The sequence below is a fragment of the Emiliania huxleyi genome (assembly GCF_000372725.1).
Source record: "Emiliania huxleyi CCMP1516 chromosome Unknown EMIHUscaffold_160, whole genome shotgun sequence".
In the NCBI taxonomy this organism is placed as follows: domain Eukaryota; phylum Haptophyta; order Isochrysidales; family Noelaerhabdaceae; genus Emiliania; species Emiliania huxleyi.
Window position 1 is genome coordinate 43,335 of NW_005200981.1, and position 27,643 is coordinate 70,977.

Sequence of the window (27,643 nt, forward strand, 5' to 3'; positions counted from 1 at the left end):
TGACACGCAGCAGTGGTAGCCATCGCATCCCGAGACGAGCGCCGGGCATCTGGGGGCCCCTCTCCACGAGGTTTGGTCGGGGACGAGGAAGCCCGATCGGCAGCAAGCGCGGCCGACGCAGCAGTAGCTGGGGCAGATCCCAGACCGCCCGCCACACTCCCAGAAGCAGTTCCGGGGCGGCATCGGCGGTGGGGGCGGGGATGGCGGGGATAGGGGCGGCAACGACGGCGGTGGCGGCAGCGGCGGTGGACGGGGCTTCGGCGGCGGCGGTGGCGGCGGCGGCGGCGAGGGCGGCGGCGGCGGCGAGGGTGGCGGCGGCGGTGAGGACGGCGGTGGTGGCGAGGGAGGCGGCGGCAGCGGCGGTGGCGGCGGCAGCGGCGAGGGAGGCGGCGGCAGCGGCGGCGGCAGCGGCGGCGGCAGCGGCGAGGGAGGCGGCGGCAGCGGCGGCGGCGGCGGCGGCAGCGGCGGCAGCGGCGGCGGCGGCGGCGGCGAGGGCGGTGGCGAGGGCGGAAACGGCACTCCCGAGACGCAGCAGTGGTAGCCAGTGCAGGCTTGAGCTGGGCATCCCAGCGCCTGCCAGCCTGTCATGCAGCAGGACGACCCACCACAGAAGCCAGGGCACGGTCCCGCACCTGCGCACGGTCCCCAGCAGTCCGGCGGAGGCGGCGGTGGCGGCGGGCTCGATGGCTGGTGCAAGCGCCACCAATCCAACGCGCTCATCCTCATCGCGGGGGCAGTAAGCCACGCCCGGGCGCCTCACAACCTCACAACGCGGCGGCCGGGCGCCCGGATCCCCGGTTTCTTTTGTTCTGAGCCAACTCGAATTCATATTTCTCATCCTACTACGCCACTAGTATCGGGGAGTCTCGGGACACTCTACTTCTTCCGGAAGGGGGCGAGGGGACTACCTCTCCAGGCACCAGGGGCAGCTTCGCCTGATCCCTAGAGATGCCCACGTGTGAGAGGTGAGAGAGATTTTTAGCAATACCTTAACAATACCAAACAACTCTAACACTCAGGTTTCACTCTAGGTTGTCCCACCTGTGATTTCTTTCTTATCTCTCTCTATTCTCTCTCTTGTTGTGCGAGGCGTGAACCGCGCCATTCGCTCTCACCTGGCAACCCTGTCTGCACGTCTCGCGCGCGCGCGTGAACAGGGCTCCAGGCCCCAAATTACGTGTGAGTGTTAGAGTTGTTTGGTATTGCTAAAAATCTCTCTCTCTCTATTTTGGTATTTGGAGGCCTGGCCGACAACAAGAAATCACGACTCTCACTCGTGCGTGATCTGGGCTCGGCAGCTTGTCTCGCTCTCTCTCTTCATTCAGCTTGTCAGCCCTCAGCCGAAGCTGGGGCCGGTCCCGTAGCCTTCAAAAATCTCTCTCTCCACTCTCCGACGACCGCATTGCGGAAGCGGAAGGCGCCGACGGGTGTGCCACGGGTGGTGAGAGAGTGGGGCACTGGAGTCGTGGATTGCGCCATGCAGCGTGCTCGCAGGTGGTGCCCTCAGCAGGTCCAGGTGCCCTCACAAGAATTTTTTTTAGAAGCCCAACACCCGCTTAAAATCCCTGTCGTGTGGGTGAACGCTGCCCAGCCCCCCTCCGTGTCGCGATGCGCTCCCCACTCCCGTTCCCCTGTGTCCCTGATCGTCCTTCCCAAATCCTGCTCGTGCAGGTAGGGACCTCGAGTAGGGACCCTGTCCTCCCCCCATCGTCCCTCGTCTGGCCTGTCTGTTTTCTTTGTTTCTTTTTCCCTTATTCCCTTGTATTAGATTCTTAGAAGCCAACAAGAAATGTGGCAGAGAGAGTGATTTGGGCTCGGCAGCTTGTCGACTACCGGCCGAAGCCGGAGTCGGAACCGTAGCCGAGATGGTCTTCGAGGGTGTCGAATATGTCATTCTCCTCGCTAGGCTTGTCGATTTTCTTCTTTGTGTTTCAACCCTTCACCACACAGAAAAAGTAAAAAGCTAGCCAAGGCATTCTTTTTCTATTCGCGTTGGAGCCGCGAGGGCCGGAGCCGCCAAAGCATATCAGCTCGAGAACCTCGAGAGACCCTTCTCTATCCACACCATCCAACACCACGCGCCTATGTATGTGGACCCTGCCGAGGCCGAGCTGAGGCACCGGAAGGGGCTCGAAAAGGCTGCGGCGAAGGGCGCCGCGAAGGCCTCGGCCGCAGCTGCCACTCTATCGGCCGGGGCGTGGGCAGAGCGGGACCTCCTGGAGCAGGACGCGCTGCTGCGTGAATGCTCCAGTGGCGGACACCTGCTCGTGCTGCGGTCGGCGCTGCGCAACTCGGCACTCTTCTCTGAGGAGCTCCGCGCCGCTGCCCGCCTGGTGGCACTGCCCGAGCGTTTGCTCGCGCCGCTCGGAGGAGGGCTATGGGTCCTCCGCGGAGCCGGCGACGAGCCGAGCGCCGGCGCGCTGCTCGCGCACCACATCCCGCGCCTCGGCGGCGTGAGGCTGCGCCTCTCAATGGTCCACTGCGCGGCGACGCCATCCTCGCTGCTCGAACGAGTGCGCGCCGCGCCGCCCGCCCGCAGCCACGCATGCTGGTCTCTCCGCCACGAGGCGCACCATCCGGGCGGGGATCTCAACCTTGCTCCTTGGACAGAGCTGACCAACGCGCCCTCCCTTGCCATCGGCCTCTCCTCCATTCTCGGCGCGGGCTTCACCGCTCCGCGCGCGGAAGACGATGCCGACGTCGCAGCGTTGGCGGCCGAGTGCGACAAGTTTGTGCTGCTCGAGACCAAACGTGCGCTCTTCCTCTGCCGCGAGATGCCGCTCGAGCGTGCCTGCGCCGTCGGCGTGGCGCGGCGCCCATCGCCCCCTCCCCTCTCCCTCCCCCCCTGGGTTGGCTGCTGGGAGCACCGGCCGTTCGCCTTCTCTGCGAGCCTGGAGCCGCTCATCGCCTCAGCCGCAGTGAGCATCGCTGCGAACGTCCACCGCGCAGCCGGCGGGGAGGTGGTGGCTCGCCGGCCGCTGCGGCTGCTCGACCCCTGCTGCGGGTCCGGGACGGTGCTCGCGGCTGGGGCCGCGCTTGGCTTGGCATGCCGCGGCTCGGACTTGCGCGACGATTTCGTATGCCGCGCGCGCGAAAACCTCGACTTCCTGGGCGTGGCGGCGGAGGTCGCGCAACACGACGCTCTGGCGCCGTTTCCGCACCGAGAGGACCCGCCCGACGTAATCGTCTCCAACCCTCCTTGGGGCAAGCATATTGGCGGCGATGAGGACGGCGCCCGGATTCTGGAGTGTGTCGTTCGCGAGTTCCCGGCGCGAAGCGCGTGCTGCCCCCGGAGGCACTGGCCGACCCACCTCGCCCACCGCCCCTCGCAAAACATTAGGCCGCGACGATGTGTTGGATTGGGAATGCGTTTGCCTTCGCGGCGGCGGCGGGCTTGCCCGGAGTCCAACTCGTGTATCATTGCCGCGTCGGCAGCGCTGAGGCGTTTGTGCTTCGCGTGCGACGCGCCGACGCCGACGAGCGGAAGTGTCCAAGTGACCACTGACCAGGGTCGCACCAGATCCCGGCGCCGCGCGGATGGGCTCTCGTTTACCGCGACGCCGACCGCCGCGTCGGACACGCCCCGCGCGCGTCTACGGCTCATCACAGGGTACGGACATTGCTCATTGGAACAACACATGAGACATGTCTTTGTCACGATACTCGTGGATACAACGCAGACGCGTCCGCATCTCGCATGTGCCGATGCACATGAACAAGATGCAACATCCGAACATGTGCATGTGCATTGCCATTGGAAGAATGGAAGTGCATGTGTGTGGTTACTCTTACGTCTTTTGATAGGGTCGGTTGATCCGCAACGCAACATCTCGTGTGTACCCCATCGCCCGTTTTTCGGAGGTAGAATAGAGGATGTGTCTTCTGCCGGCCCGGGAAGTGGCGTCGGCGAATTCTTATTTCACGGAGATAATTACCCGCTGCGCATTATATTTCCCGGTGGCGATGCGTCCGAGAGCGGCGGGGGGGTTCGGAGGGCGCGGGCGCACTTAAATAGTCACTTATCGGCAGCGGCTGACCTTCGTCGTCGATCAAGCCTGCCTCGATAGCTGTTTAGCTCGAGCTCCGGGCTGTCGCGCAGACCACTCGAGACCACCTGGGCTCCTGGGGTGGCGGAATCGGCCTCGGGCCGCGGCGGCGGGCTGTGGAAACCACCCTCCACACGCGCCCGTAGAGCAGCGCATAGCAAACGAAACGCTGCTCCGGCACTTGCGTCGGCGAAATCACTACGACATTGGGCTCTACACGAATGGGCACGTCATCGTGCGCTGCTCCCGCTTTGCAACTCGAGCACACAATACAGTTAGTGGATCCTAGTACGGTACGTTTAGGCGTAGAATGGTCTCGGCTACTCTCTCCCCGCGTCATTTTGTCAATGGGTACAACACGAGTTGAAAAAAAACAGTTCAGCGAGGCCTAGGCCCATAGCCGGGGGGTGTTGGCTGGGGAAAGCCCTCAGGCCTCAGTGTACGTTATACAACACTCGGAGGTGGGCCCTCCCAACACCTCCGACGAGACCGCGGCGTGCACCGGGTGCATCGATGGGGGACGGGCCGCGGAAGTGTCAAGTGACATGACGTTCGACCTCTGGATCCGCTCTTTTTTCGCATTTCCGATTTCGCTTTTTGGATTCGCGACGTGCGTGTCGTGTCGGTCGTCGGTCGTCGGTGTCTTGACTCTTGTTAGATTCTTGATCTCCGCAATACCGGTTACCGCAACACGAGACTCGAGAGGCGAAGTTTTCTCGGTCGATCTCGTGGTCTCTCGTTGTGCGGCAGGGTTGCGACCACGTGCGGGGTGTGTGTGGCTAGTGCCAATTCACTCTGACACGCTAATCTTGAAAACGTCTCCAACGGAGCTCTGTGTTGCTCCCAGCGCTCTCTCCCGCGCTTCCTGCGGCCATGGCCGATGACACTAGTATGGGAGGTCATCTGGATACCGCGAGAGCGACCCAACTCGTCGACATCGTCCGATGATGATGCCGCAAAGTCAGCCTCCGGAGGCTATCGTGGGTCGAGCCGGCAGTAGCCGTGACATGTGGTTCCACCACCCCTCGTAGGCTTTGCCTCTGACCGCCACCGTTCCCAGGCTACCTAATGGGATGGAAAGGAAGGCTGGGTGAGCGTATAGAAGCGTGCTCGACCTCGTCGTGGCAACCTGCACGGCAGCGCTGGTAGGTGCGATGAGTGTCGTGCCACCTGACGCCCGAGACGGGTCGCAGGTGTCGTACCGAGCGTGTCGAGACCGTGTCCTGATGTGATCTGCACGGGTGAGTCACGTCGGCGTCAAAGGAGCGACGTGCGACCTGTCAGAGCTTGATCTCCGATCTCAGCGGCGTCGAGTCGTTTCCGGCGCGCAACAAAGGTACATACCCAGGACTCGCAGCTGCCTCTGGAAGGCACCGAGATGTACCTTTTTGCGCAAATGGTCAAAATCAAGGTTTTGTAACGCGAGCTGTGCCACAGTGAAATGGCACTAGCCCGTGTGACGGCTCTACCCTCCATCGCGTTGGAGATATAACAGATATGGATTATTTTACGGCGTTGCGTCTCTCACTTCTTTTTCACCCCGCTAAGACACGTGTCGGCAAGACTTCCCCTCCCCCCGCGCACCCCACCCGCCTGGGTGCTGCCTTCCCTGGCCATCGCATTCCCTCTCTCCTCCCCTCTGCCACGATTGCATGAAGTGATTCTCAATCGGTGTGCAAGGCGCGAACCGGGTGCGTTCAAAGCAGCTGCAAGAGTCCCGCGAAAGAGTTGTCCGGCGCGCCACGAGCCTCAGGGGAGGGGAGGCACGCGAGGAAGCAAGCGGCCCGAGCCTTGCCGTCCCTGTGTATTGGCCGAGGCATCCATGCCTTCGAGCCAAGCATCCACCCTAGAGAGGAGCTGCTGCTTGTACGCGCGGGCGGCACGCCGCAAGCGGCGCCGCTCGCCCCTGGCTACCCACGCGGCGATGGCGACGCGCAAGTGCAAGCGCCTCAACGCCTCGACGACCTCGAGCTCCCGCCGTAGCAGTTCTGCCGCCTGCTGGTCCCGCGCCGCCCGCGCAACTAGCGCCCACCCGGCGAGGATCCGGCGCAGCCAGCCGGCACGCACGGCGCGGAGAGCGCCCGCCGCCCGCTCGGCGTGCACTGCCGCCATCTCCCGCATCCGAATCAGGCCCCGGCGCTGCGTGTGGCGGCAGCGAAGCCGCAAGGCGCAGATGCGAAGCACCCCCTCCTTGCAGCCGCGAGCGGCAGCCGCTCGGGACACGAGCAGCAGCCAGCCCCCGAAGGCTGCGCCACACAGCCTCTCCCGGCGGTGCGCCAGCGCTGCCGCCGTGCGCAAGCGCTTTCCGTTGAGCAGGGCACGCCATGGCTTCCAGCCAAAGCGACGTAGGAGGGCGCGGCGGGCGTGGAGGCGTGCAAGCTCGGTCCGCGCCTCGCCCGCCGCTCGCCGCTGCGCCGCCCGCTCGTCCGCCGCCTTGGCCTCGCGCTGCTGCGCAGCCTGCTCCCTGCGAGCGCGCGCGCGCCGCACGTGCGCCTCCGCCTCCGCCTCCGCCTTGGCCGCCTCTGCCGCGAGTCGCGCATCGCGGTACCTATTCATAGCAGCGAGAGCGGTGGAGACACCATCGTGCCTCGGCCGCGCCACGAGCGCGATTGGCGGAGCCGCTGCGCGAGCACGTGCCGCTTCAACTGCCGCTCGTGTGCCCGCCGCTCGAGCCGCGCGCCCAGCGACCGCTGCAGCGACTCGGCGCGCGAGCCCAGGCTTGGAGCGCTGCCGTCGCCGCCGCCACTATCTCCGCCGCCGTCGCCGTTTGGTTTGTCGTTCTCCGCGCCCGCAGCAGCTTGCGCCTCCGGCTCCACCTCCACCCCAGAGGTTGTCAACCGCAAGGTCGAGGTCTCGCTGGGCACACACTCGGTTGTGGCACTGCGGCAGGTGTGAGAGGCGGCGGCGGTTGTGGCTGGAGACTCAGACCCCGCCTGAAGCCGCGACTGAAAGGAGCCCTGACTACTCTCCGCGTCGCCATTACGCGTGGAGAGCGGAGTCGGGGGCGTTCGCGGCGGGTGCGCCTTCGGCATGGATGTGTTGGTCAAACACACGGCCGATTTCTTGGTTTTTCATCCGGTATTTCTCTTTTCTCTCCCCAACTCCACAGCCTGCCATGCGTCGCCGGTGCCGCATTCGTCGCAGTGCTTCTTTAGCAGGCGGTGGACTGTCGGCTGCGAGGACGGTCGCATTTGCGCGAGGCGAGGCGAGGATTCAGACGCGTTGCATGCGCCATGCCTGGCGCCAGCGCGTGCGGGAGCTCCTTGCTGAGCGTTGCTGCAAACTTCGATCGCTACGCCAAAAAAGAAAGAAAGCCCAGACACCCCAAGGGAGGGATGGGAGGACGGCACGCCGCCACCACACAGGGATTTTAAGGAGAGGAGTGTGGTCGCTACGCCAAGCTGCTGGCCTGCGAGCCATGTGTTTTCTCGCCCGAACTCCACGCCCTGGCCGAGCGGCTGCTGGCGGGCCAGCTGAGAGGCGCAAATGGTCCTGGAGCTGCGGCTGGCGCGCCTCGGAGTCTCTCGGCTCGCTCGGCTGGCGTCCACGGCCCCACGCGTGCACGTGCCGTCCGGCGCGCGGACGGGAGCAGCTGCGCTCGCGCTCGGCGAGTTGCGGCTGATTTCGGCGGGTGGCAAACAGCTGGGTGTGATGGCGCCGCAGCAGGCTCTCGCGCTCGCCCGGACAGAGGGCCTCGAGCTTGCCGAGATGGCGCCAAACGCCGTGCCGCCCGTCTGGCGGCTCGTGGCGCCTGATGCATTGGCACCCGCCACTGCGGCGGCCGGAACGCCACCTCCGCCGCCGGCGGCGGCGGCAGCGGCGGCGGCCGGCGACGCGGACGCGCGACGCGCGGAGGCGCTGCAGCGACGAAGGCGGCTGGGCAAGGCGCCGCGCGTCAAGGAGGTGCGGCTGCTCGACCGGTGCCAGGAGCACGACGTTGGGGTCAAGATCAAGTCGACGCTCGGCTTCCTCTCCAAGGGGAACGTGGTCAAGGTCACGGCCGCCTCCGCGGTGCGCCCCGAGGGCGGTTCCGCGTCGCTCGCGCGCGCGACCGAGCTCGTGGAGCGCTTCATTGCCGAGGCGAAGCCGCTCGCCTCCTCCACCGGCCTCGCCAAGTCTGAGGGCTTTGTGGCGACGACGCTCGAGCCGAGGGAAGCGCCGCCGTGACCGGCCGTTTCTGCGGATTGGATTTACGCATCGGTCTCTACTAAGGGGTGAAAATAAAACGTCCAGGATATGCACATCTCTTAGGAGAGGGTCTCAGGGAACCAAAAGACCAGCCGTTTGCTCACAGAGCTCAGCGCGCAGAGCGCGAGAACCGACGGATGTGTTTGATGATTGATCATTGATGTGCGCGGAGACGAGAGGTGTCAGAGGAAGAGAGCTCAGCTGAGTGAAATAGTGAAAATCACAGTATAGACACCTCGCGATCGACCACTCTTCACAGGTGGAGACTGTCACGGTCAGCTCGCCGGAGGGCACTCGTCGTCCTCAATCAGTTCCAATCCATCGACCTCCACAAACCGCACCCGCTCCTCTAGATGCCGCCGCGCCGGCTCGCCCGCCGCCGCGCCGACGTACGCGTGTGCGTACACCATCCTCGGCTGCTGGCGCTTGATGGCGACGGCACGCTGCCCCCCCGCGCCCGTGAGACGGCGCGGCAGCCAGCGAAGCTCGGGCGTGCTGTGGTTGGCGTCGGTGCCTACTCGCACCCAATGCGCACCCCATACACACATGGACATGGACATGGACATGGACATGGACACACACATGGAGCGCTCGTGACGGTGGACGATAGGCAGGAGGCGGCGCGCACCTTCCCACAGCGGCGAGGCGTCGCGGTAGCCGCCAAAACGCGGGTGCTGCGGCCGGAGGGCGGGAGCCGTGAGGACCGGTGCGCGCGAGGGCAGAACAGCGCGCCGCGGAGTGCGTGCACACACCACGGTCTGCCCAAAGTAGTCGCTGCCGCGCCGCCGGTGCCACTCGGCGACCGCGTCGCTCAGGCGCGCACCGATGCCCAACCCCTGCCACTCCGGCAGCACGACAGTTCGGTGCGCTCGCTGCGCCGGCGCACGCGCCCACTCGGAGCGCCTTCCCGAGTGCGGGATCGTCGCCACGAATCCGACCGGGATGCGCACGGCGGCCTCCGTCTCGTGCGTCGGCGCGGCCAAGCCGCTGACGCCGTCAACAGGGTGCTGCTCTGAGCTCGCACGTTGGTGGCAGGAGCGCTCCTGAGCCGCGAGGCGCGGCGAGTGGCCCCAGAGAGTCGCCTCGAGGAGGAAGCACGTTGCGACTGCAGGGGGGCGGCGTGTCAGGCGGCTTCGCGGAATGGAAGGCAGTGCGCGCGGTTTCACGGGCAGCAGAGAGGCGAAATGGCGCTACGTTCCTTCTGCGGGGGTCGGGGCTGACGCTCACCCCGAGAGAGCAGCGGCGTCTTGTAGTGGAAGGCGTGGAAGCGGCGCCACGCGGCGGGCTCGCACCGGCGTAGCCTTAGAGCAAAGCGCGGCGGCGCCAAACGGACAACCCCGGAATCGCAAAGCGGCCCATAGCCATCGCACGACACCGCTCCGCTGCGCGCGTGAGCGATGTCCTCCCACGCTGCGAGCCCTCCCGGAAAGTTCACCACCGAGTCGTCACCTGCTGCCGTCATAGACGCGCCCCCCACCTCTGCCGCTCCCATCGCCGCCGTGCAGCCGGCACCCTCTCGCGCCTGCGCCGGCACCAACGCACCGCAATCCGGTGCCGCCCCCGGCGCGAAGCGGAATAATGTCGCCGAGGCGGCCTCGAACACCCAATCGGGCTCGAAGCCGCCTGGCCCCACGTGCGACACGTGGCAGCCGGCGAGGACGACGCGCCCGCCGGCCCACCCGGCAGATCGCACCGCGCGCGTGAGCGCCCCGCCAACCCGCGTCGCCGTTGCCTCGTCCCACGCCGAGCCAAACTCGTCAAAAACGCACGGCGGCAACGTGCTGCCGCTCCCGCCGCCGCTTCGGCTGCCCTCGCCCTCCGCCAGAGGCTCTGACGCGGCGAGCGCAAGAGCCAGCTCCGCCTGCGCCGCCTCGCCCGCTGAGCACTCGCCGCCGCTCCACGCGAGCGCAGCTGGCAGCGGCGCCGCCACCGCCGCGAGGCAACGCGCCGCCTGCGCCTCGCTCGCAAAGACTTGGGCAAGGCGTGCGCCACGCGGCCACGGCCGCGGCGGCGGCGGCGGCCCAAAGTGCGCGGCAAGCAGCGCCGACTTGGCGGCGCCCGACGGGCCTAGGCCAGAGGGCCGTGGGTGAGTGGCGAGCTGCCGGGCAGGGGCGTGCAGGTGAGGAGCGTCACCGCAGACGAGCCCAAGCCGAGCGCCGCCGAGCTGCGCCTCGCTCGGAAAGGGAGGCAGCCGCCTCGCGCACGTGCCGTCGTGCGGCAAGTCGAAGAAGCTCTCGACTGAGCGCGTCGCGGCGGTCCGCTCGACGCGTGACGCCAGCACGCGCCCGCCCGTTGGTGGTGGCGTGTGCGCGTCCGGCTGAAAGGGAGGCGCGTCATCGAAGCACGCCTCAGAGACCACGCGGAGGCCGCACCTGCGCAAAGCGTGCACAAAAACCTCGCCGCCGCCGGAGAGGCCACCACCGCCTGGCGCCTTCGCCTCGGCGTCGCCTTCCTCGCCGAACGCGCCCGCGGTTGAGAGCGGCGCCGCGCCGTCGTCGAGCACACTGATGCGCAACGGCAGGAGCGTGTGGGCGTCTGCGACGCGGAGCACCGTCGCACTCCTTCCGGGGCGGCACACGACGACGGCGTCGGGGCGCAGCCAATGGGCGACGCGCGGATGGCAACTAGCAACCGCCGCTCGCGTGCCGCGGCCCTCGCGCCGCAAGTGGCGCGAGAGCGACGCTGCGCAGCAAGCGGCGGAGAGCGGGTCGAGGTGGTTGCAAAAACCGTCGACGGTGAGCAGCGGCGCGTCCGACGCGGCGGCCAACTGCAGCCGCCGTGCAAGCTCCGCGCGGAACGCCTCGCCCGTTGAGAGTGCGGCGTAGGGCTGGCACCACAGCGGCACCGATCCTAGCCCCACCGCGGCCAGCCATCGGTGGCCATCTGCTCCGAGGACATCGAGGATCGACCGGTTGGTTGGCCACGCGTACCGAGCGCCGACGAGGCCGCCGTCGCCGCCGTCGCCGCCGGCGGCGGCGGCGAGAGCGCGGAGCAGCCGACTCTTGCCGCTGCCGGCGACGCCGACGAGGAGCAGCACGCGGCAGCCGGCGGGCCACCGAACGGCCGCCCCAAGCTCCATCTCTCCCTCGCCCATCTCTCCCTCGCCCTCGTCCTGCCACTTTGGCGGCGAGAGCGCCTGAGCCGACGCCACCGCCGCCGCCGCGTCCCCCGCTGCGTGGTCCTCGATGGACCAGACGATCTCCGCGCCCGGGTATCTCTCCTCCAGCGGCGCCACCACCGCCTCCACCTCCTCGCGCACCTCGAAAGCGCCGCCCGCTCGACCAACTGTGTACGTCGCGGCCGCGCCCGCAGGTGGTGCCGTCGTCGCTGGCGGGCCGCCGACGCCGTGCGCCCGCCACTCGTGAAGCTTGAGCGCAGCGAGGCACCCCTCGAAGGCACACTGGCCGCACGAGACGTGGTTGCGGACGTGCGAGGCGAGCGCGCGTCGCAGCGTAAACTCGCGACCGCAGCACACGCGAGGTGGGTCGAGCCGCTCTTCTGGCGGTGCGGCCGCCCGCACTCCGCGGTTCGGCCGCTGCTGCCCTGCTGGGGCCGTCGGCTCCGCTGCTGCTACCGCCACCCCTGCCGCCGCCGCCTCTCCTGCTGCCACCGCCACAGCCTCAGTGGTCGCTGCCCCCGCCCCTAGCGGAGGACAGACGGTGTCGCCCTCCTCCAGCTCGTACGCCCAATCGGCCGACCAGCGTGCGGTCGACGCGCAGCTGACGCCCGAGCGGTGCATCGTCAGGTCGGTGAAGAGCAGCACGTCGCCCGGCGAGAGAACCGGGAGCACCGCCTCTGGCGCCGCGGCGGCTGGGCCGCCGCTGCGGGCGGCAAAGGCGCCTCTAGCGGCGGTTAAGAAGCCGCCCTCCCTCCTGTGGGGTACGAAGCCGGCGCGGTGCGAGCCGGGAGATAGCTGGACGCCGCCGTTGGTCGCGCCGACCTGGCGGGAGAGAGGGGATGGTGGCGGCGGCAGTGGTGAGAACGCGGTGGCGGTGACAAAGTGGGTGGCACAGTAGCGCTCCACGGACCTCCGTGAGAGGAGCCCACGCGGCAAGGAGGCGACGCGGCGTCTCGCCGCGCAGCGCATACTGCATGCGGAAGAAGGCATGGTCCTGATGCCACGGGAACGCCGCGCCCGCCGCCGCCTTGAGCTTACAGCGGCAGTTATATCGCGCCGCCACGCAAGGCTCTCTTCCGGTGAGCCGTTTCACGACGCTGCACAGCGCGGCGTCGCGGAAGAGGTGGTGGTGGAAGGCGGGCGCCGTGCGGATGGCTGACACCCATGATGCGGGAGCGTTCTCTGGAGCGTGCGCATACGCAGCCGCTATTCGCTCTTCGAGCGGCAGCTCCGCGGGCATGCGATCGATGGCGCCAGCGGCGACGGCGGAGCTCAGGTGGCGCTCCACCGCCGCCTCGAGGTGCGCTCGCGCCCGTTCCACCGTCGCGGTCGGGAATAGCTGCCGGATGACGCAGAAGCCGTGCCCCTGCAGTGCTTGGCTGATGCCGTCGGTGTCGAGCGGGTCAAGCACCTCGCCGTCGTCGGCGGCCATATACACACACACCGTCGGCGGCCATGCCGCGAAGAGAGCGGTGAGGAATCGGCAAGTTTTTCTTTCTTTATTGTGTTGGGCGGCCTTTGCCGTTCTCCCCGTTTTCTTTCTTCTTCTTTTTTCTCTCACTGCAATGACCAATGGAATGTCAATCAAGCTATGCCGCCCCCCTTCTCCTCAGCTCTCCTGCAACTGCGGTGAATTTTGTATTTTCCGCGAGGCGTATAGATGAATTTTCCGCGAGGCGCGAGCGGGGGACGGCGCCGCGTGCACGTGGAGCAGTTGTGCAAAAAAGCAATCAAGCTATACCGCCCCCCCGCCCCTCTTCTGCTGCTGTAGTGGATTCGAGCTGCCGCTTGTCCCTCGCCGACCGCGCGCGCGTCGAATTCGACTTTGCCATCGCCTCGGGCGAGTGCAGCAGCTCCGCCGCGTCGCGCGACGCACGCACTTTGCGGCGCGCCCGCTCGAGCATGTCTGCCTCGAACATGGAAAGCGCCGCGCCAAGCGAGACATGCGCGTCGCCTGAGAGAGAGAGCGCGTGACCTGAGTGGGAACCTCCGCTGGCGCGGCCGCAACGCCGCACGACACCGCGAAGCTCGTGGGAGCGAAGGGCGCGGGCGAGGGCGATCCCGTCGAGGAGGGCCTGTTCGCACAAGGGAGGGGTGCTCGACGCCGTTCGATGTCGGCGACGCCCGGCACGTGGGGCCTGGTTAGCCCCTTGCCCCTTGAACGGCGACATCGGGTGCGCTGCGTCTCCGAGTAGGGTGACCTGGCAGCGGAGCGTCGAGGGACCGGGGATGAGGGTGAGACCGCCACCGCCGCCCGCGACCGGCGCGCGCACCCGTGTCTCCGTGGCAAGCGTCGGTGGCGGCACCTCGCCACCCGCCTCACCACCCAGCCCTCCGAGCGCCTCGCCGGCAGAGGTGGGCTGTCGGAGGGCGGCGGGGCAAGGCCGGTCGTAGGCTGGATAGCCGGTGATGTCCGCGGCCGCGGTGTCTTGCAGCAGCTGCGGGATCGGCTCGTGCCTACGGAGAGGCCCCTGGGAGGCTCGTTGAAGGGCGCAGGGAGTGCCGCGCGGGTGCAGACTCGGCTCGTGCCAGCTTCCGCACCGGCGTAGGGCGAGGGCGCGGAGCGATGCGCCGTCTAGGGTCTGAATCGCCCGCGCCTCCGCCTCGCCCAGTCGGAAGGAGAGCTGCCACATCGCAACGCCGGCCTCGAACGGCATCACGTACAGGCGCGTGTCGCCGTCGAGGGTCTGAAAGACTCGCTCGTTCGCCGCAGCGTGAGACGTGCGCGAGCGCCCGAGCACAACGACGACGCCGAGGTACTCGAGCGGTGCCGCGCCGAGCAGCTGCTCGCGCACTCGCGACCGGATCCCGTCCGCGCCGACGAGGAGCGCGGCGCGCTCGGGTGGCGAGCCGTCCTCAAAGTGCAGGATGACGCCCGAGTCGCCGGCGTCAAAGCGAGCGATTGCCTTGCCCCACCGCACCGTCCCCGGCAGGAGCGGGTCGAGAAGCGCCGCCCGCAGAGCCTGCCGCGGGATGTGGGCGTTGCGCCGCTGAGCCTTCCCTCTCCCGTTGCCCATCCGCTCGCGCGTGCTCTCGTGCACGCCCCGCCCATACTCCCCGAGGAGCGTTCCGTCCGGTAGGAAGGAGGAGTGGGCATACGAGAAGACGCCCTCATTGGGCAGGCCGAGTTGCGCCAGCGCAGTCGCCCCCTGCTGCATCGTGAGGCCGTAACCCTGCGCGCGCTGGTCAAAGTTTGAGTCGCGCTCATACACGACCACGCGGAAGCCGCGCTGCTGCAGCGCCAGCGCCGCTGCGGCGCCGCCGATGCCGCCGCCAGCAATGGCTACGGTGCCGACAAACGCACGGTCCCGGGGCCCCGGTTCATGTCGCGGCGGAGGCAGCATTCCATCGACGAGCCCGATGCCGCCGCAGGCCGCGCACGGCCGGCGGATCACGGCCGCGGCGCCACCTGAGCGCCGCTTTCCCCGCGTGTACAGCCCGCCCTCCCCGTGGCACCGCGAGCACGCGCGCAACCTGCCGGGAGGCGGCGCCGCACCCGATGCGAACGCAGCGCGGACAATGGCGGCCGCTGCCACCATATACAACACACACATCCGAGCGCGCAGAAGAATTTCACCGTGATCTCCCACTCGATACCTCCCAATCAGCCACAAGGAACAGAAACCAGAGGGCTGCAGGCCCACAAGCGGAGGAGCCAGCCGGGTCCTCGTGTCAGGAAGGCACGCGGGCGAAGGTCGGAGTTTCCGAGGGGCCGCGGGCCTCCACGCCTAGGCTAGGCATTCTCGCGGCTGGTTCACTCCCGGGAACAGATCCCTAGCCATGTAAATACGTATTACCGATCCCTCCCTTGGGTTGTCTGTTTTCTTTCTTTCTTTTTACGTATATCCGAACCGCGCAGAAGAACTTCACACTCGCCTGTCAGTGTGCCTGTGGTAGTGAGAGACTGCCATGACCCAGAATCAGCTGCCGAGAATGGCTGTGCTGGCTCCTTCACAGCCATCTTACCTAAGGATGGCTGAGCTAGCTGCAGTGCAGCCACATCCTTCAGTCTAATGGCTGCAACACACACACGGCAGCCATCCTTACTGTCCACTATGAAAGTGTGGACCCGCGTGAACAGCAGCTCCTGACCACGGCGCCGCAGGCGCCTGTTGATAGGTCCAGGTGATAGCCCTGGGTGGGCAATCCATACGCCTTGTTGGACCTCAGATCGCCCGACCGCGTCCCGGTGCTCTGCCGTCGGATTTGTGACGCCGCCGCACCGCGCCGCGGCCGGGGGCCCTTCGGAGGCCGAGGATGGCCGTGGCGGACCGGGACGAGCTCTGGGAGGAAAGTGTCAGCGTATATATTGTAGATACCAACCATGCCCACAATATCTCTCAATCTAGCTAAGCCAGGGGAGGCGATGCCGGGGCCGTGCAGCAGCTTGATGGTGCTTCGCCGGCGTGCGTCCCGGAGCGGTCCCGGACGGGCGGTCCGTGGGAGGAAATCGGGGACAGCGCCGACGGTGGCGTGCTCTGATTCGACTTTTAACTTCAAACAAAGACAGTCGCACGCGCCGCAGCCGTGCGACTGTCAGGAGCGGATCCGTCAGTTAGTCGTGTTCACGCCGGGATCGATTCGTGATCCTCACAACCTGCGCAGACTTTAGGCTTGGACAGTAGTAGACCTGGCTGGAGACGCACTACCGCAGCCACACCGCCCGCCTCGAGGTGAGCCCTCTTGGCTGACCTAGCTACATCGCAGCCATCTTGGGAAAGATGGCTGGGGGACAGCCATTTCAGCCATTTCAGCCATCTATACTATGGCTGCGTCATCGAGATTGCAGCCATCCTCCAGAGCCATGGCTGGTGGTAATTCGATGGCACAGCCGATGGCAGCCGTCCCGCGAGACCGGGGGCGACAAGCGCGCAGCCATTTGTGCGTGTGGCGGGGGAGGTGGACGGCTGCCATCGAATTATCACCACCAGCCATGCTCCGGAGGATGGCTGCACTGACTGTGCCCCAGCCATAGTAGATGGCTGAAATGGCTGTCCCCCAGCCATCTTACCGAAGATGGCTGCAATGTAGCCAGGTCAGCCAAGAGGGCTCACCTCGAGGCGGGCGGTGTGGCTGCGGTAGTGCGTCTCCAGCCATGTCTACTAAGGATGGCTGCCGTGTGTGTATTGCAGCCATTAGACTGGAGGATGTGGCTGCACTGCAGCTAGCTCAGCCATCCTTATAGGTAAGATGGCTGTGAAGGAGCCAGCACCTGGCGCGCATTTGACGACTCTCATCGCGAGTGTTAGAGTTGTTTGGTATTGCTAAAACTCTTCTTCTTGAAGACAGAGGCGTTGGATGCGTTCTGGATGCGCTTGAAGAACACGTTTCGTGGCATAGGCGCAGTGGCATAGCGCATATAGGCGGCCTGGCAAGCTGCGCTCTCGCCGCTCGAGCCGCCGACAGCCCCCCTTCTCGACCTGACGGCCGCTCCCGGAGCCGGCCGGTGCGCGCCCGACCCACGGCCCTGGGCCCTCTCGCCCCCCCTCGACCCCCCCTGCGCGGCGCCCTTCGTCCGCTGTGCGCCGGCGCTCGCGCGCCTATGTCTCGCGCGCCTATTGCCAAAGGCAGCGACCGCCCCTCGTCCGCCTTCGTCAATTCACACGCCCGCGGCGACAGAGACTGAGAGAGACTCTGGTGCTAGGGTCGCATGTGGGCGCCCCGCGAGGACCAGCGCCCACCGGCCCTGGGTCAAAGCCATGGACGAGCACTTCCGGCTCGGCGGGCGTCTAAAAATTCTTTTCATCAGCAATGAGTACCTGTGTTAGTGCCAGTGCGCGCCAGTCCCGAAAGAAAGAAAGAAAACAGACAACCCAAACGAGGGATGGGGGAGGAGAGGACAGGGTCCACACCTGCACGAGCAGGATTTTGGAAGGACGATCAGGGGCACAGGTGGGCTCTCCTGCTCCTGACAAGGGACACGACAGGCTCGCAGCGCGGTGCACGGAACCACGGTGGAATCCCAACTCCACTGGCGGTCTCATCTCAGTCTAGCGACCTTCCTCCGGCTTCTCACCGGCAGTCTCTCACTACCACGGGCACACTGACACAGGGGTGGCAGGGGCGGCGGCAATGAGTCTCCCACATACTATGCGGGCCTCACTAGAGGTGCGGCCTGCGCGTGTCCTCGCCCTTGGGAAGGTCTTGAGGGGGGAGGGGAAGGGGCTGTGTGTCTGTGCATGCATGCATGCATGCATGCATGCATGTGTGTGTGTGTGTGTGTGTGTGTGTGTGTGTGTGTGTGTGTGTGTGTGTGTGTGTGTGTGTGTGTGCGTGTGCGAGCCGCCCTGAACGCCACGAGCGCGCCGCGAGCGCCGTAGCGCCGGCGAGCGCCGTCGGCAGCGCGCGAAAAAGAAAGAAAGAAAACACACAACCCAAGGGAGGGATGGGAGAACGGCACGCCGCCACCACACAGGGATTTTAAGGAGAGGAGGGTGTGATGCGCTAGCCGTCGCCCACCCTGGGGGGTCTGCCTCCTCGTATCTCTTTTCGCAGTCTCTCGCCGCTTCTCGCTGCAACCTTCATGCCACCTCGCGGCTGTCCCACTCTCGTCGTTCTCTCCCTTGTCACTTCCCCCTCTGTCGCGTCGTTCTCTTCTGCCTCGTCCTGCGACGCCGCCGCCGACCGCCACCCAAAAGCGCCGCTAGAATTCTTTTCATGTGTACCTGTGTTAGTGCCAGTGCGAGCCAGTCCCGTGCCCAGTCCTGTGCCCAGTGTTGTGCGAGGGAGTTTTGTTGTAAAATTCTTTTCATCCGCCATGTGATGCGAAAAAGCGGACGGCTGCGGCGGCTTGCCCAGAGCCGCGCTAGGAGGAGGCCGAGCTGCATGGTTGACGACACCGACACGGACAACAACCACGACGCCGACGGCACCATCACTTCAAAGAAGGAGCGCACCGGCTCCTTCTTTCGGAGGAGGGCACCAGTGTCCACAAAGAGCGGGAAGGTGCTCACCCGCTCAGCGCCAAGGTGCGCTTCCGTGCGGCCGTGTGTGAGTGACGAAGTCGCCTCTTGCGGTCACAGGTGAAGCTGCCACCAAACTGGAAGGAGGTGAAGGAGGAGGACGGCTCGACGGTGTACGTCAATTCGATCACTCACCGCCGCTCTGTCGAGGCAGCGCTGCTCGACGCCCCAGGCAGCATGCTGGCCGTGACACGGCTCGGATCGGTTGGCACGTAGGTTCCTCCGGCGCTGCCTCCCGGGTGGGTTGAGTCGCTCCACGAGTCGGGGCGCGCGTGCTACACGAACAAGGCGCAACGCAAGACGATCTTCACGTTTCCTACCGCCGAGACCGAGGTGCCTCTCTCGAGCACACATGCACACAGAGGGGTGTGGACCAGACGCACGCTGCCCGATGGCCCCACGGGCGCGGCTTCGCACAGCTCGCGCTCGCAGCTACCCGCACAGAGACCTCCCTTCTTCGCAAGGCGCCGCCGGACAGCAACTCGATGCGCGAGGAGGATGGCGGCGACGAACCCGACTCGGGGTGCGTGGCTGGGAGCGCTGGAAGCGCCTTGTACCCTCTCGGCTCGAGGCGTGCTGCGCAAATAGGCTGTTTGCCCGCGCCATGTCCATCGTCCCTGGCCGGAAGAAGGCTGCGGCGGGCGGCGCAGTGCGCAGCAGCTCGTTCGGCAGGAGGAAAGGCGGAGCCTCCACCAACGCCTCGCCCGTCAACTCGCGGCGCTCCCAGTCGACTCCGGCGGAGCGGTACTCTCCCCGGGTGGACACCAGCCTGCCATGGCGGCCTCCTCAGACGCGATGCTCTGGGGGCGTAGGTCGGGTGGCAAAGCCGGCGCCAACCCTCGCACTGTGCACATCTCTTGCTCGGTGGGCATCGCCTCCGCGTCCGCTGCAATGCCGGTCTATGGAGGTATGCGACGCCCCCGGTGTTGGATAGGCGCTCATTCGGGAGACCAAGCTGTGCGTGGGCGAGGAGATGGCCGCGCCGCTGGACAAGTTGCTAGCTGGGCTGGCGTCGCGCGAGATCCAGCCGGCGCCGCCAGCTCCGAGGCGAGAGGCATCCGTCAGCACACGCTCCGGATCGGCCGCTCTTGCCGCGTAGGAGCTCGCGGTCAAAAAGCTTATGGAGCTCGTCGGCTCGATCATCGTGCAGCAGGTCGGCGGAGATGCGCGGCTCGGGAGGGAGCCGTGCGTGCGGCGTCTCGGCAAACGGGTCCTCGGAGTTGTTAGGCGGGCCTCTCGGTGATGAACGCGCAAAAGGGCGTGCTGCCCCACGGGTGGCTCGAGTACATCGACGACAACTCTGGCCGGCCGTACTACTACAACGTCCACACCCGCGAGACGACGTGGCGCGCGCAGCAGCCACTCTCGCCCAGCCGTTTGTCCCGACCCTTTAGCTAGTCCGCGTCCGGCATGGAGTCTCCTCAACCCGCGCCACGCGTGCCGCAGGTATAAGCCCAAGCCGCCCGAGGCGCCGATGGTGATCGCTCCTCCCGACGATGGGGAGGCGGTCGAGCTCGACACAAACATCGATACGCATCGCATCTCCATCTCCGCAGACCTATGAGAGAGGGCCCCGAGAGGACTGGGGGGAGGGCGTCTGTGACGCCCCTCATTGGGGATTTTGCAAGAGGGAGGCTGAGGGGGCTTGGACGCGCGACTCTGGACGCGCGCAAAGTAACGTCCACACTCATCAACCTCGGCTTCGCTGGCAACAACAACAGCAGGGAGGGCCCTCCATGTATGTGTCCTTTGGGTGCGTGGGTTGTGGGTCTATCTCTCCGACTGCGGAGGTATAGTTGTAGATGATAGTGTTCCTGCCCCTTTCGGCTCAACACACTCGAGTATGATGAGTGGCGCGCGCTGGGCTGACTGCGAGGAGAGCGACCCGGACACGCCCCCCCCGCTCGGTAAGCGTCGTACACAACATCGGCAGTACCCACAGCTCTACTCTACCCAGTACCCCCGTGCCGGTTACTCCTCTGCAAGCGGTCAAAGAGAGCCATTTGTCTCATGCTCAGACTATTTAAAATGGAAGTGAGTGTCCGTAGGTAGCCATGTAAGCATATGCCGCGGCACGTATGTGATGATCAACTATACCCCCACGATTCGTACTCTGCGGCGGGACGGGAGCGGTGCTCCCGCCGGCGCCAAATGCAAGCAGTTTGCGTGCTCCATCTCGACGCGGTCGAGCAGCTGCGGCATCGTCGGATTGGCTCCGATACCGATTGCCTCGATCGCCCAGGACCCCGGTCGCCCGTAGGTGAAGATGGAACACTCGCCCGCCTCGATTTGGGCCCTCCGACGATCGGTCTCGTTGCTCTCGAGCGAGTCCCACGTTGGCATGTCCGACGGTAGACAGTCGGCGATGGACTCTCGGTGATAGCTGCAGGAGGTTGCAATGTCAATGTCGTCTTTTGATGTCAGGAGAGCATCATGAATGAGGGCTTGCCTCTGCTGTGCTACGAGTTCTCGTGGCCCACTTGCTGACTCCATAGCCTCCGCGTCTTGCGATGGCATCACCCGTCCCGGCGCTGCGGAGTGCAGCGCCAAGCACGCGGCGCTCTGTGTTTGTGCCAGCTCCTTCCGTAGTGCCTCAAACTCCGATCGCAACCGCTCGAGCTCATCGTCGCATCCCTCCGACAGCTGCGCCGCTGCCATTGCCTCCCGCAGCAGCTTCATCTCTGCCTGCAGAACCTCATATCGGCGGCATCCGCTCCGCAAAGATGGGGCTGGGGGAGCGTCCGCTGCCTCGATGGACGCACTTGGCAACTCTCCCTCCCTATCCTGCACTGGCTCTTTGCTACACAAGGCAACGCAACCACTCGCAGCAGCCTCCGTCGCCTCGCAGGTTCCAACCTCGCCAAGCGCCTTCTCGGTTTCGGACTCCGTCTCCGTCGCCTTTAGCTCGCCCCCGCCCTCGCTCTTGCTCGCCGCTGCCGCACCGCCCCCGCCTACAACTTGCTTCTCCGCCGTCTCTTCACCTTCCAGCCCCTTTGCTGCTTCCACCTCACCTGCCGTCGCATCGCCCTCCATCTTCGTCACACACGGCCTGTCACTGTCGACAAAGTAAGTTTCCTCCCAGTCTAGCGACTCGCTTGGCGAGGTCTCTCTCGCTGCCAACGACGGCGTTAGCTGGGGAGACCCCACGAACAACGCCGTTGTCCTCTGCGGCACCTTCTCGGGTGTCGGGGGACTCGCCGCGTTGACAACGCCACGCAAGACCGACGCAACTGCGACCGTCACCACTGCCCTCCGCACGGCGCGAGCGATTGCGGAGATCACCACCTTTGCAGCTCCTTCGGATTCTAGATGGGGAGCAGCCTCATCAGCACTGTCGCTATGCCGCAGGCCATCGTCTAAAGCAGCCTCGTCGCATTGCGGCGATGGTCCAGCTGCCAAGGCTAGCTGAGGGCAATCGTCATCAACGCTGTCTTCGCTAGACGAGCAACGGTCGGGCTCTAGGTGATTGGCCCATGCGAGAGGTACCTCCATAGCTTTCATCGCCATCACTGCCGTCACTGTCGACACTGGTCCACACCGATGCTGGTCCACACCACCGTCACTGCCATACTCGCTCCCGCTGAATTCCTCAAAACTGCCTACCTCCTCCACTTCCGCCCTCCACTCCTCCGCGACCTCGTTTTTGCAAAGTTCTTCTGCGCCGTCCCCTCCGTGTTTCAGCGCCGCCGGGCCGCCCTCCTCCTCCATATCATCGCCCACTGCGATTTCCTCCTCAGTGATTGTTTTGGACGAAGGAGCCTCGTCCAACTGCCCGCCGTAATCGTCCGCCTGACCACCCTCCTCCGATGTGGCCTCATCTTCGTCGTCGTCGACGACCTCGAAGCCCCAGTCCATTGCTGGAACCGCACCCTGGTAGCCTCGGATCCACGCCAGCCTCCCTTCGAGCTCCAACATAGCGCCCCCGCCCTCGGGTTCCGTCATGTGCTGCGCAGTTGGCGGCAGTGATGCCTGTGGAGGCGGAGGAGGGCACCTCTGGAGTTGTTGCGGCTCCTGGACTGCCATTCTCGCCTCGTGTTCCACCTGCGGGCACCTCTTGAGTACGAGTTGCGGCTCCTGGACTGCCTTTCTCGCCTCGTGTTCCACCAGAAGCTCCGATCTCTGCGATGCCACCATCCGCCCGCTATCACACACCTCTGTTTGACGAGAGGTGGTGGCATACACGGCATGATCCGGAGATCTTGACACCTCGGGCTCCCCCCCCCTGGTTGGTGTGATCGGACGCGACTGGCACGACGCTTCAAGCGCCTCGAGGCGACGCAGTGCGTTCTCAGCCGCCGTAGCCACGGGTTCGAGTATGCTCCGCACTCGAGCAAATGTTGTTGGCGGTACCACGTCGTCCACTGTTGCCTCGGGAGCAACCGCCATGGTGCGCACCGGAGTCGCCTCTCCCGCCGGGCGCATGCTCTCTGCAGCACGCGACACGCTCTGGCCCTGGGCTGCCTCCGGCACTGCGCGCTTCCCTTTGCGGCGCCATTGCTGCTGCCCGAGGATCGGCAGTCTGCACTCAGGACCGATGAGAGCCTCCAATCTGCACGGGTGGGGTGTGCGGAGGTGACGAGAGGAGGGACGGGGCGGAATTCAGGTCAGCGCGCCTTCTCAGCAGGCCCACCATCGCGGCGATGTTGTAGCGCAACGTTTCCGAGGCATCGAGGCACCCTGTCGCTGCGCGGGCTGAGCGAGCCTCACCGGTAGGCCAGTGCCAGTCTCCTCCGAGAGGAGGTCGCGCAAGAGCTGCCGCCACGAGGTGATCAAGCCGGCCGCGGATCGCCTCGAGGACGTGCCTCCACTCACACCCCATGGTGCTGCCCTGCGGAAGCCGCTCGATCAGTGCCCTCACAGCTCTGTCGTGGACCCTATGCTCCTCGCAGAGCCTCGCCGCCGTGGTGCCTTCCAGGGGGGATTGTCCGTCCAGGGCGAAGGTCTGAGCGAGCGACGCGTGAAGCGCACGCGCCTGTGCAAGAGCCTCCGGATCCATGGCTTGCTCACTGTCAGCCAGCCGGCCTGGCAGGGCCCGAGATGCCTCTGCCATGTCACGCCTGGCCTCGCTACGCGTGGAGAGCAGGCGGGCGAGCTGTCTTCCCTCTCTCCCCGCCCGAGCTCTGCGGGGAGGAGAGGAGTCTCTGGCCCGCTCGACAATATGATCGATGGGCGGAATGAGCTGCAGCAGCAGCTCGCCGGTCAGATGGAGAGTCGCGTCGGCCATCGTGCTTTCGTTCCGGCCGACAAAGACAACGTAACGAATTCGCGTTTTGAGCTTGAGCACTTGAGCACTTGAGCACTTGAGCACTTGATAGGGCCGATTCCGCATGGTACGGGACCCCTCGATCGTCTCGCCCTCCCTCACTGGTGTGTTCATTGGGGGGGGGGTCACAATAAACACGGTGCAGGATCGAGGTGCACGCTGCCGAAGCAGTGTCGTCCCCCCTCTCCCCGACGGCGATGGCGGTCGGTGTGACCGATCGAGCTACAAGAGGAGCTTGTTCAGCAGGATCCGGGATAGTCAGATGCACTACCTCACTGGGCCTGAGACCATTGTACGACGCATCCATCACCGTCTCGGATTTGTGTGGAGTCGAACCACTCCGGGATGGGCAAGCCCATCAGTTAATTGTCAAAATTCCTGTTGTGCAAGAGGGGAGGGGGATAGGGTCGATTCCGCATGGTACGGGACCCCTCTTTGTGAGAGGAGTTTGTATGTCGTCGTCGGTCATCGTGTGTGTGTATTTAGGTACCTCGAGGTATGTAACTAGTGACTCAACTTTGGTGGGGAGAGCCGGTTTGGCCGTGGATTTGTGGAGTTGCGAGTCACGCTCGGGTGGACAGCATCGATGGCCGTCGCCGGACGCGGCGGCGAGGCACACGGGCGCCGGCGTGGCGCGTCGGCAGGCCCACCACGAGCGGATGCGCGACGAGCGCGCTCGGGAAGCGGCCGCGGGCGACGCGGAGCTTCCGCCGGAGGACGACGCCTGTACCGACTGCACTCCAAGTGCTCCCAAGTGCCTGACTTGCTAGGAAGCGGTACTCCGCCTCCTCGCCTTTGCCACCGCCGCCGCCACTGCCTCCGGCCAATCCCTCGGCCGGAGCCTGGCATTTGGAGCACATGGAGCATGTAGAAAGGTTTGCGCGTGGTCTCTGGCGGTAGGCCGCGCGGAGAGAGAGCGCGCCGGGGAGACCCCGTCCCCGACCAATATCCCTAAATAAATAAATAAAACGGACCCCTCTACTAGGAGATGGGTAAAAAGGAACAGGTCCCCGCCGTGCAGTCTTTGAGTGCAGCGAGGATTCTTTGTACCAATATCCCTGTGTAGGAGGTGCCCGTATTCGTTTGTTGAGAGAGAGAGATCATCGGCACGCCGTTTGAGGCGAGGGGCACAGTCACAGGCTTTCAGGTTACTTAGCACCCCAACGTTGTCGAAAACCCCGTCCTTCAAGTCCAAAAGAAGAATTTGCGCGCCCTGCGCCCGTGCTGCGTGCTGGGACGTGGGAGCTCACACGGACACGGTCGCACGCGCCTCGAGTCACGCGCGTTCGCGGCTCATCTCCAGGGAGGAAAGGAGCGCCTTGGCGGCATCAAGGTCTCGTGCGTCGTACTCGAGATCAGCGAGCCTATTGTCCCGTTTCACGCGGACGTTTGCCCTGTCTTCTAGTTGGTTTCTGCTTCGGGACGGTTCCACCCCCGCTGTTCCATCGCCGCTAGCGCTGCCCTCAGCCCATCCACGTCCTTCTCTCGCACCGCTGCCTCGAGCCGCGCGCGAGCACTGGCGTCTGCCTGGAGTAGGAACCGACATGTGTGGCGGAGGGCCGCGGGCCGCCCTGGGAAGTTCCTAGTGTGGGGGGGGGGGGAGGGGGAGATACCTCAAGTTCGATGGCTAGCTGCGCTGCCCAGGCCTTCGCCGCTTCATCCCCTGCCGAAACTGCCGCAGCCGATCGTCGCTTCTTGTCCTGCCGCCGCCACTCGCCGGGTCGGAAACTCTCCGTCTCCTCGGAAACGCTTCTCGCTTCGAGCTCCTGCACGGCCGCCACCACCCCTGCCGCCAGCAACGTATCTTTGTCCACCTCCACCTCCAATGTATCTTCGTCCATCTCCACCACCTCCTCAGCCGTCGAGCCAGCGTCCTCTTCATCCACCGTACCTGTGTCCACTGGGACGGGCTCGTACCGCTGCTGCTGCTGCTGCCGCTGCCGCCGCTGCTGCCAGTCCACCCATGACACGGTTGAACGGCACCAACCCATCCACAACGCGCAGCAGCCCTCGTCGTCTCTCTGTGCAGCCTCAACAGCAGCCGCTGCCTCTGCAAGCTCAAGGTCCGACAGCCCAACATCTGCCATCAATACGTGACGCGCGTTCGTTGGCGCGACATCTTGGTAAAATGCGATGTTTGGAAAAAGAATTTTACGGCATCGGTACGAAAGAAAGAAGAGAAGAATTTACTGAGCTCGAGGCAGGAGTACGACGAGTCGGGCCCGTCCATCGTGCACCGCAAGTGCTCCTCTTAACCCTGGGTCCAGGTGATAGCCCTGGATGGATGGGCAATGCATACGCCTACTTGGTTGGGCCTCAGATCGCCCGACCGCGTCCCGGTGCTCTGCGTTCGGATTTGTGACGCCGCCGCACCGCGCCGCGGCCGGGGGTAGAGACCGACCATGTGCACAATATCTTGACTGAGTCTGAGAGCTAAGCCAGGGGAGGCGACCTCAACCGACTATGGAGGACCCGTCACCAGACGACGCAGGGCAGACGACGGTGAGGCGGAGCAGTCGCGCAGGGCGAGACGAGGGAGGGAGCAGGACGTTGCGGAGATCAGCAGGAGGATGTACGAAGAGATTAGGAGCAGCAGGGACCCGAGGGACCATGTATGTGGAAGACGGCTAGTGCTAGTCCCCCATCGATCGGGAGGACGACCCCGGCTAGTCGCCGACCACATCCACAAATCACCCTGCACAAAGATCGCAAGGGCGGGGACCTGTTCCTTTTTACCCATCTCACAGTAGAGGTGTCCGTTTTTATTTTTTTATTTAGCCGAGTCTGAGGGCATCTTTTTTTTATTTATTAAATAAAAAGGACATCCCAAGCTAGGGCTGGGTCGAGGACAGACACGTCCCCACCTTTGCAGGATTTTGCAAAAGCGAGGGGGGGGGGGGGGCGCATCGCCGCGCGGAGAGGGCTGGGCACAGGGCAGGGGATCTCTCTCGCATAGGATATGCACTCTGTGCTCCCCCCTGTACCCCTCTCTCTGGATGGGAACATTGCGGAGCTGCGACGGCACGGCGGCCGCAGTCGCAGCGCCGTCGGCGGCGGCCGCAGACACGCCACAGACGGCTACCAAACGCTGCTTCGCCTGCCTCGCGAGCAAGTCTGCGGAGCATTATTCAAAGTCTCAGTGGGCAATGAATCTCGTCAAGCCGGCACGCCTGCGGAAACTCCTGGCGAAGCCGCGTGATGACGACCTCGCCAAACGAGTCGAGGCCTTTGGCGCTGAGACGTTTGCGTGGCGCAGGTGCACTGCCTGCCTCGACAACACGCGGAACCCCATGAAGGGTCCAGTCGGTCTGCACCGAGTGATTCCTCTGCATGAGCTGATTCCACACGGACTCCTCGACTCTGAGTTCTGAGTAGAGTAGATAGAGTACAGTACGGTAATTTAAAAAGAAAGGGGGAAACTCGGGCCACCTGAAAATCGCTTCAACGGAGCGCGAGCCTGCCAAAAAAAAGGGATGGTTATACACTGAGCCCGAGCGCCGAGGAGCGTGAGCGGTGAGGCTCGCTAGTGCAGCGCCACCTCCCCGGAGCGCTGGAAGTGCTCCCACGCCGCAATCTCATGCTGGTCGCGCGTCTCGCGCGACCGGATGCAGCACTTGTGGTGGCTCTGAGGCTGGTAGTAGGCGTAGCGACGGTTCATGTCGCGGCAGCAGTCGTCGCTGGCATTCGTCTCCATGCCGAAGACGTCGATGCGCTGTCCCTTGTTGCACAGCTCTCGCGCCATTAGGAGCGTGAGGAATCCGCCCGAGAGCGCGAGGCGACGGTACTCGTCGCTTCCGCTGCGCACGCCGCGCCCGCTCTCGGCCTTGACTTGCATCGCGGCACGCTCAAACGCCGGCCGCGCCGAGCAAAGCCGGCGCGTGGGGTTCAGAGCCGCGCGCTGCTCGCTCAGCCGTAGAAAGATGCGGCGACCGGCCGCCTCGTACCTCGCCCGGCGCGTAGACGCACGCCTCGCCGCTATCGGCGCGGCAGATCGAGCGCGCGTCGCTCGGCGCGCTCCCATGCAGCGACTCGCAGCCCTGACAGGTCGCAGCCTCCACGCCCCGCC

The 27,643-nt window shown here is 65.3% G+C and overlaps 5 protein-coding genes across 5 annotated transcripts; 3 read left to right on the plus strand and 2 right to left on the minus strand.

Moving 5' to 3' along the window:
- Positions 1 to 2,084: 2,084 nt before the first annotated feature.
- Positions 2,085 to 3,821, plus strand: EMIHUDRAFT_455870 (hypothetical protein; the record flags this gene model as incomplete). The annotated part of the gene is made up of 3 exons (XM_005785391.1): positions 2,085 to 2,474; positions 2,568 to 3,254; positions 3,341 to 3,821. The coding sequence occupies 3 exons, from the start codon at positions 2,085 to 2,087 to the stop codon at positions 3,503 to 3,505; spliced, it is 1,242 nt and encodes a 413-aa protein (XP_005785448.1). The 3' UTR covers positions 3,506 to 3,821.
- A 3,669-nt stretch (positions 3,822 to 7,490) lies between these two features.
- EMIHUDRAFT_364088 (hypothetical protein) lies at positions 7,491 to 8,463 on the plus strand. The gene has a single exon (XM_005785392.1). The coding sequence runs from the start codon at positions 7,533 to 7,535 to the stop codon at positions 8,211 to 8,213; it is 681 nt and encodes a 226-aa protein (XP_005785449.1). The 5' UTR covers positions 7,491 to 7,532; the 3' UTR covers positions 8,214 to 8,463.
- A 4,619-nt stretch (positions 8,464 to 13,082) lies between these two features.
- Positions 13,083 to 14,891, minus strand: EMIHUDRAFT_229975 (hypothetical protein; the record flags this gene model as incomplete). Its single annotated transcript, XM_005785393.1, has 4 exons — positions 13,083 to 13,306; positions 13,373 to 13,427; positions 13,554 to 13,809; positions 13,894 to 14,891. The coding sequence occupies 4 exons, from the start codon at positions 14,889 to 14,891 to the stop codon at positions 13,083 to 13,085; spliced, it is 1,533 nt and encodes a 510-aa protein (XP_005785450.1).
- A 3,286-nt stretch (positions 14,892 to 18,177) lies between these two features.
- On the plus strand, positions 18,178 to 20,160 carry EMIHUDRAFT_467846 (hypothetical protein; the record flags this gene model as incomplete). The annotated part of the gene is made up of 10 exons (XM_005785394.1): positions 18,178 to 18,297; positions 18,375 to 18,425; positions 18,531 to 18,647; positions 18,779 to 18,837; positions 18,903 to 19,058; positions 19,127 to 19,178; positions 19,249 to 19,374; positions 19,414 to 19,467; positions 19,542 to 19,660; positions 19,761 to 20,160. The coding sequence occupies 10 exons, from the start codon at positions 18,178 to 18,180 to the stop codon at positions 19,876 to 19,878; spliced, it is 972 nt and encodes a 323-aa protein (XP_005785451.1). The 3' UTR covers positions 19,879 to 20,160.
- Positions 20,161 to 20,263: 103 nt separating this feature from the next.
- On the minus strand, positions 20,264 to 22,256 carry EMIHUDRAFT_229977 (hypothetical protein; the record flags this gene model as incomplete). The annotated part of the gene is made up of 5 exons (XM_005785395.1): positions 20,264 to 20,293; positions 20,427 to 20,725; positions 20,795 to 20,999; positions 21,105 to 21,182; positions 21,273 to 22,256. 5 exons carry the CDS (start codon positions 22,254 to 22,256, stop codon positions 20,264 to 20,266), a joined length of 1,596 nt encoding a protein of 531 aa, XP_005785452.1.
- Positions 22,257 to 27,643: the final 5,387 nt, after the last annotated feature.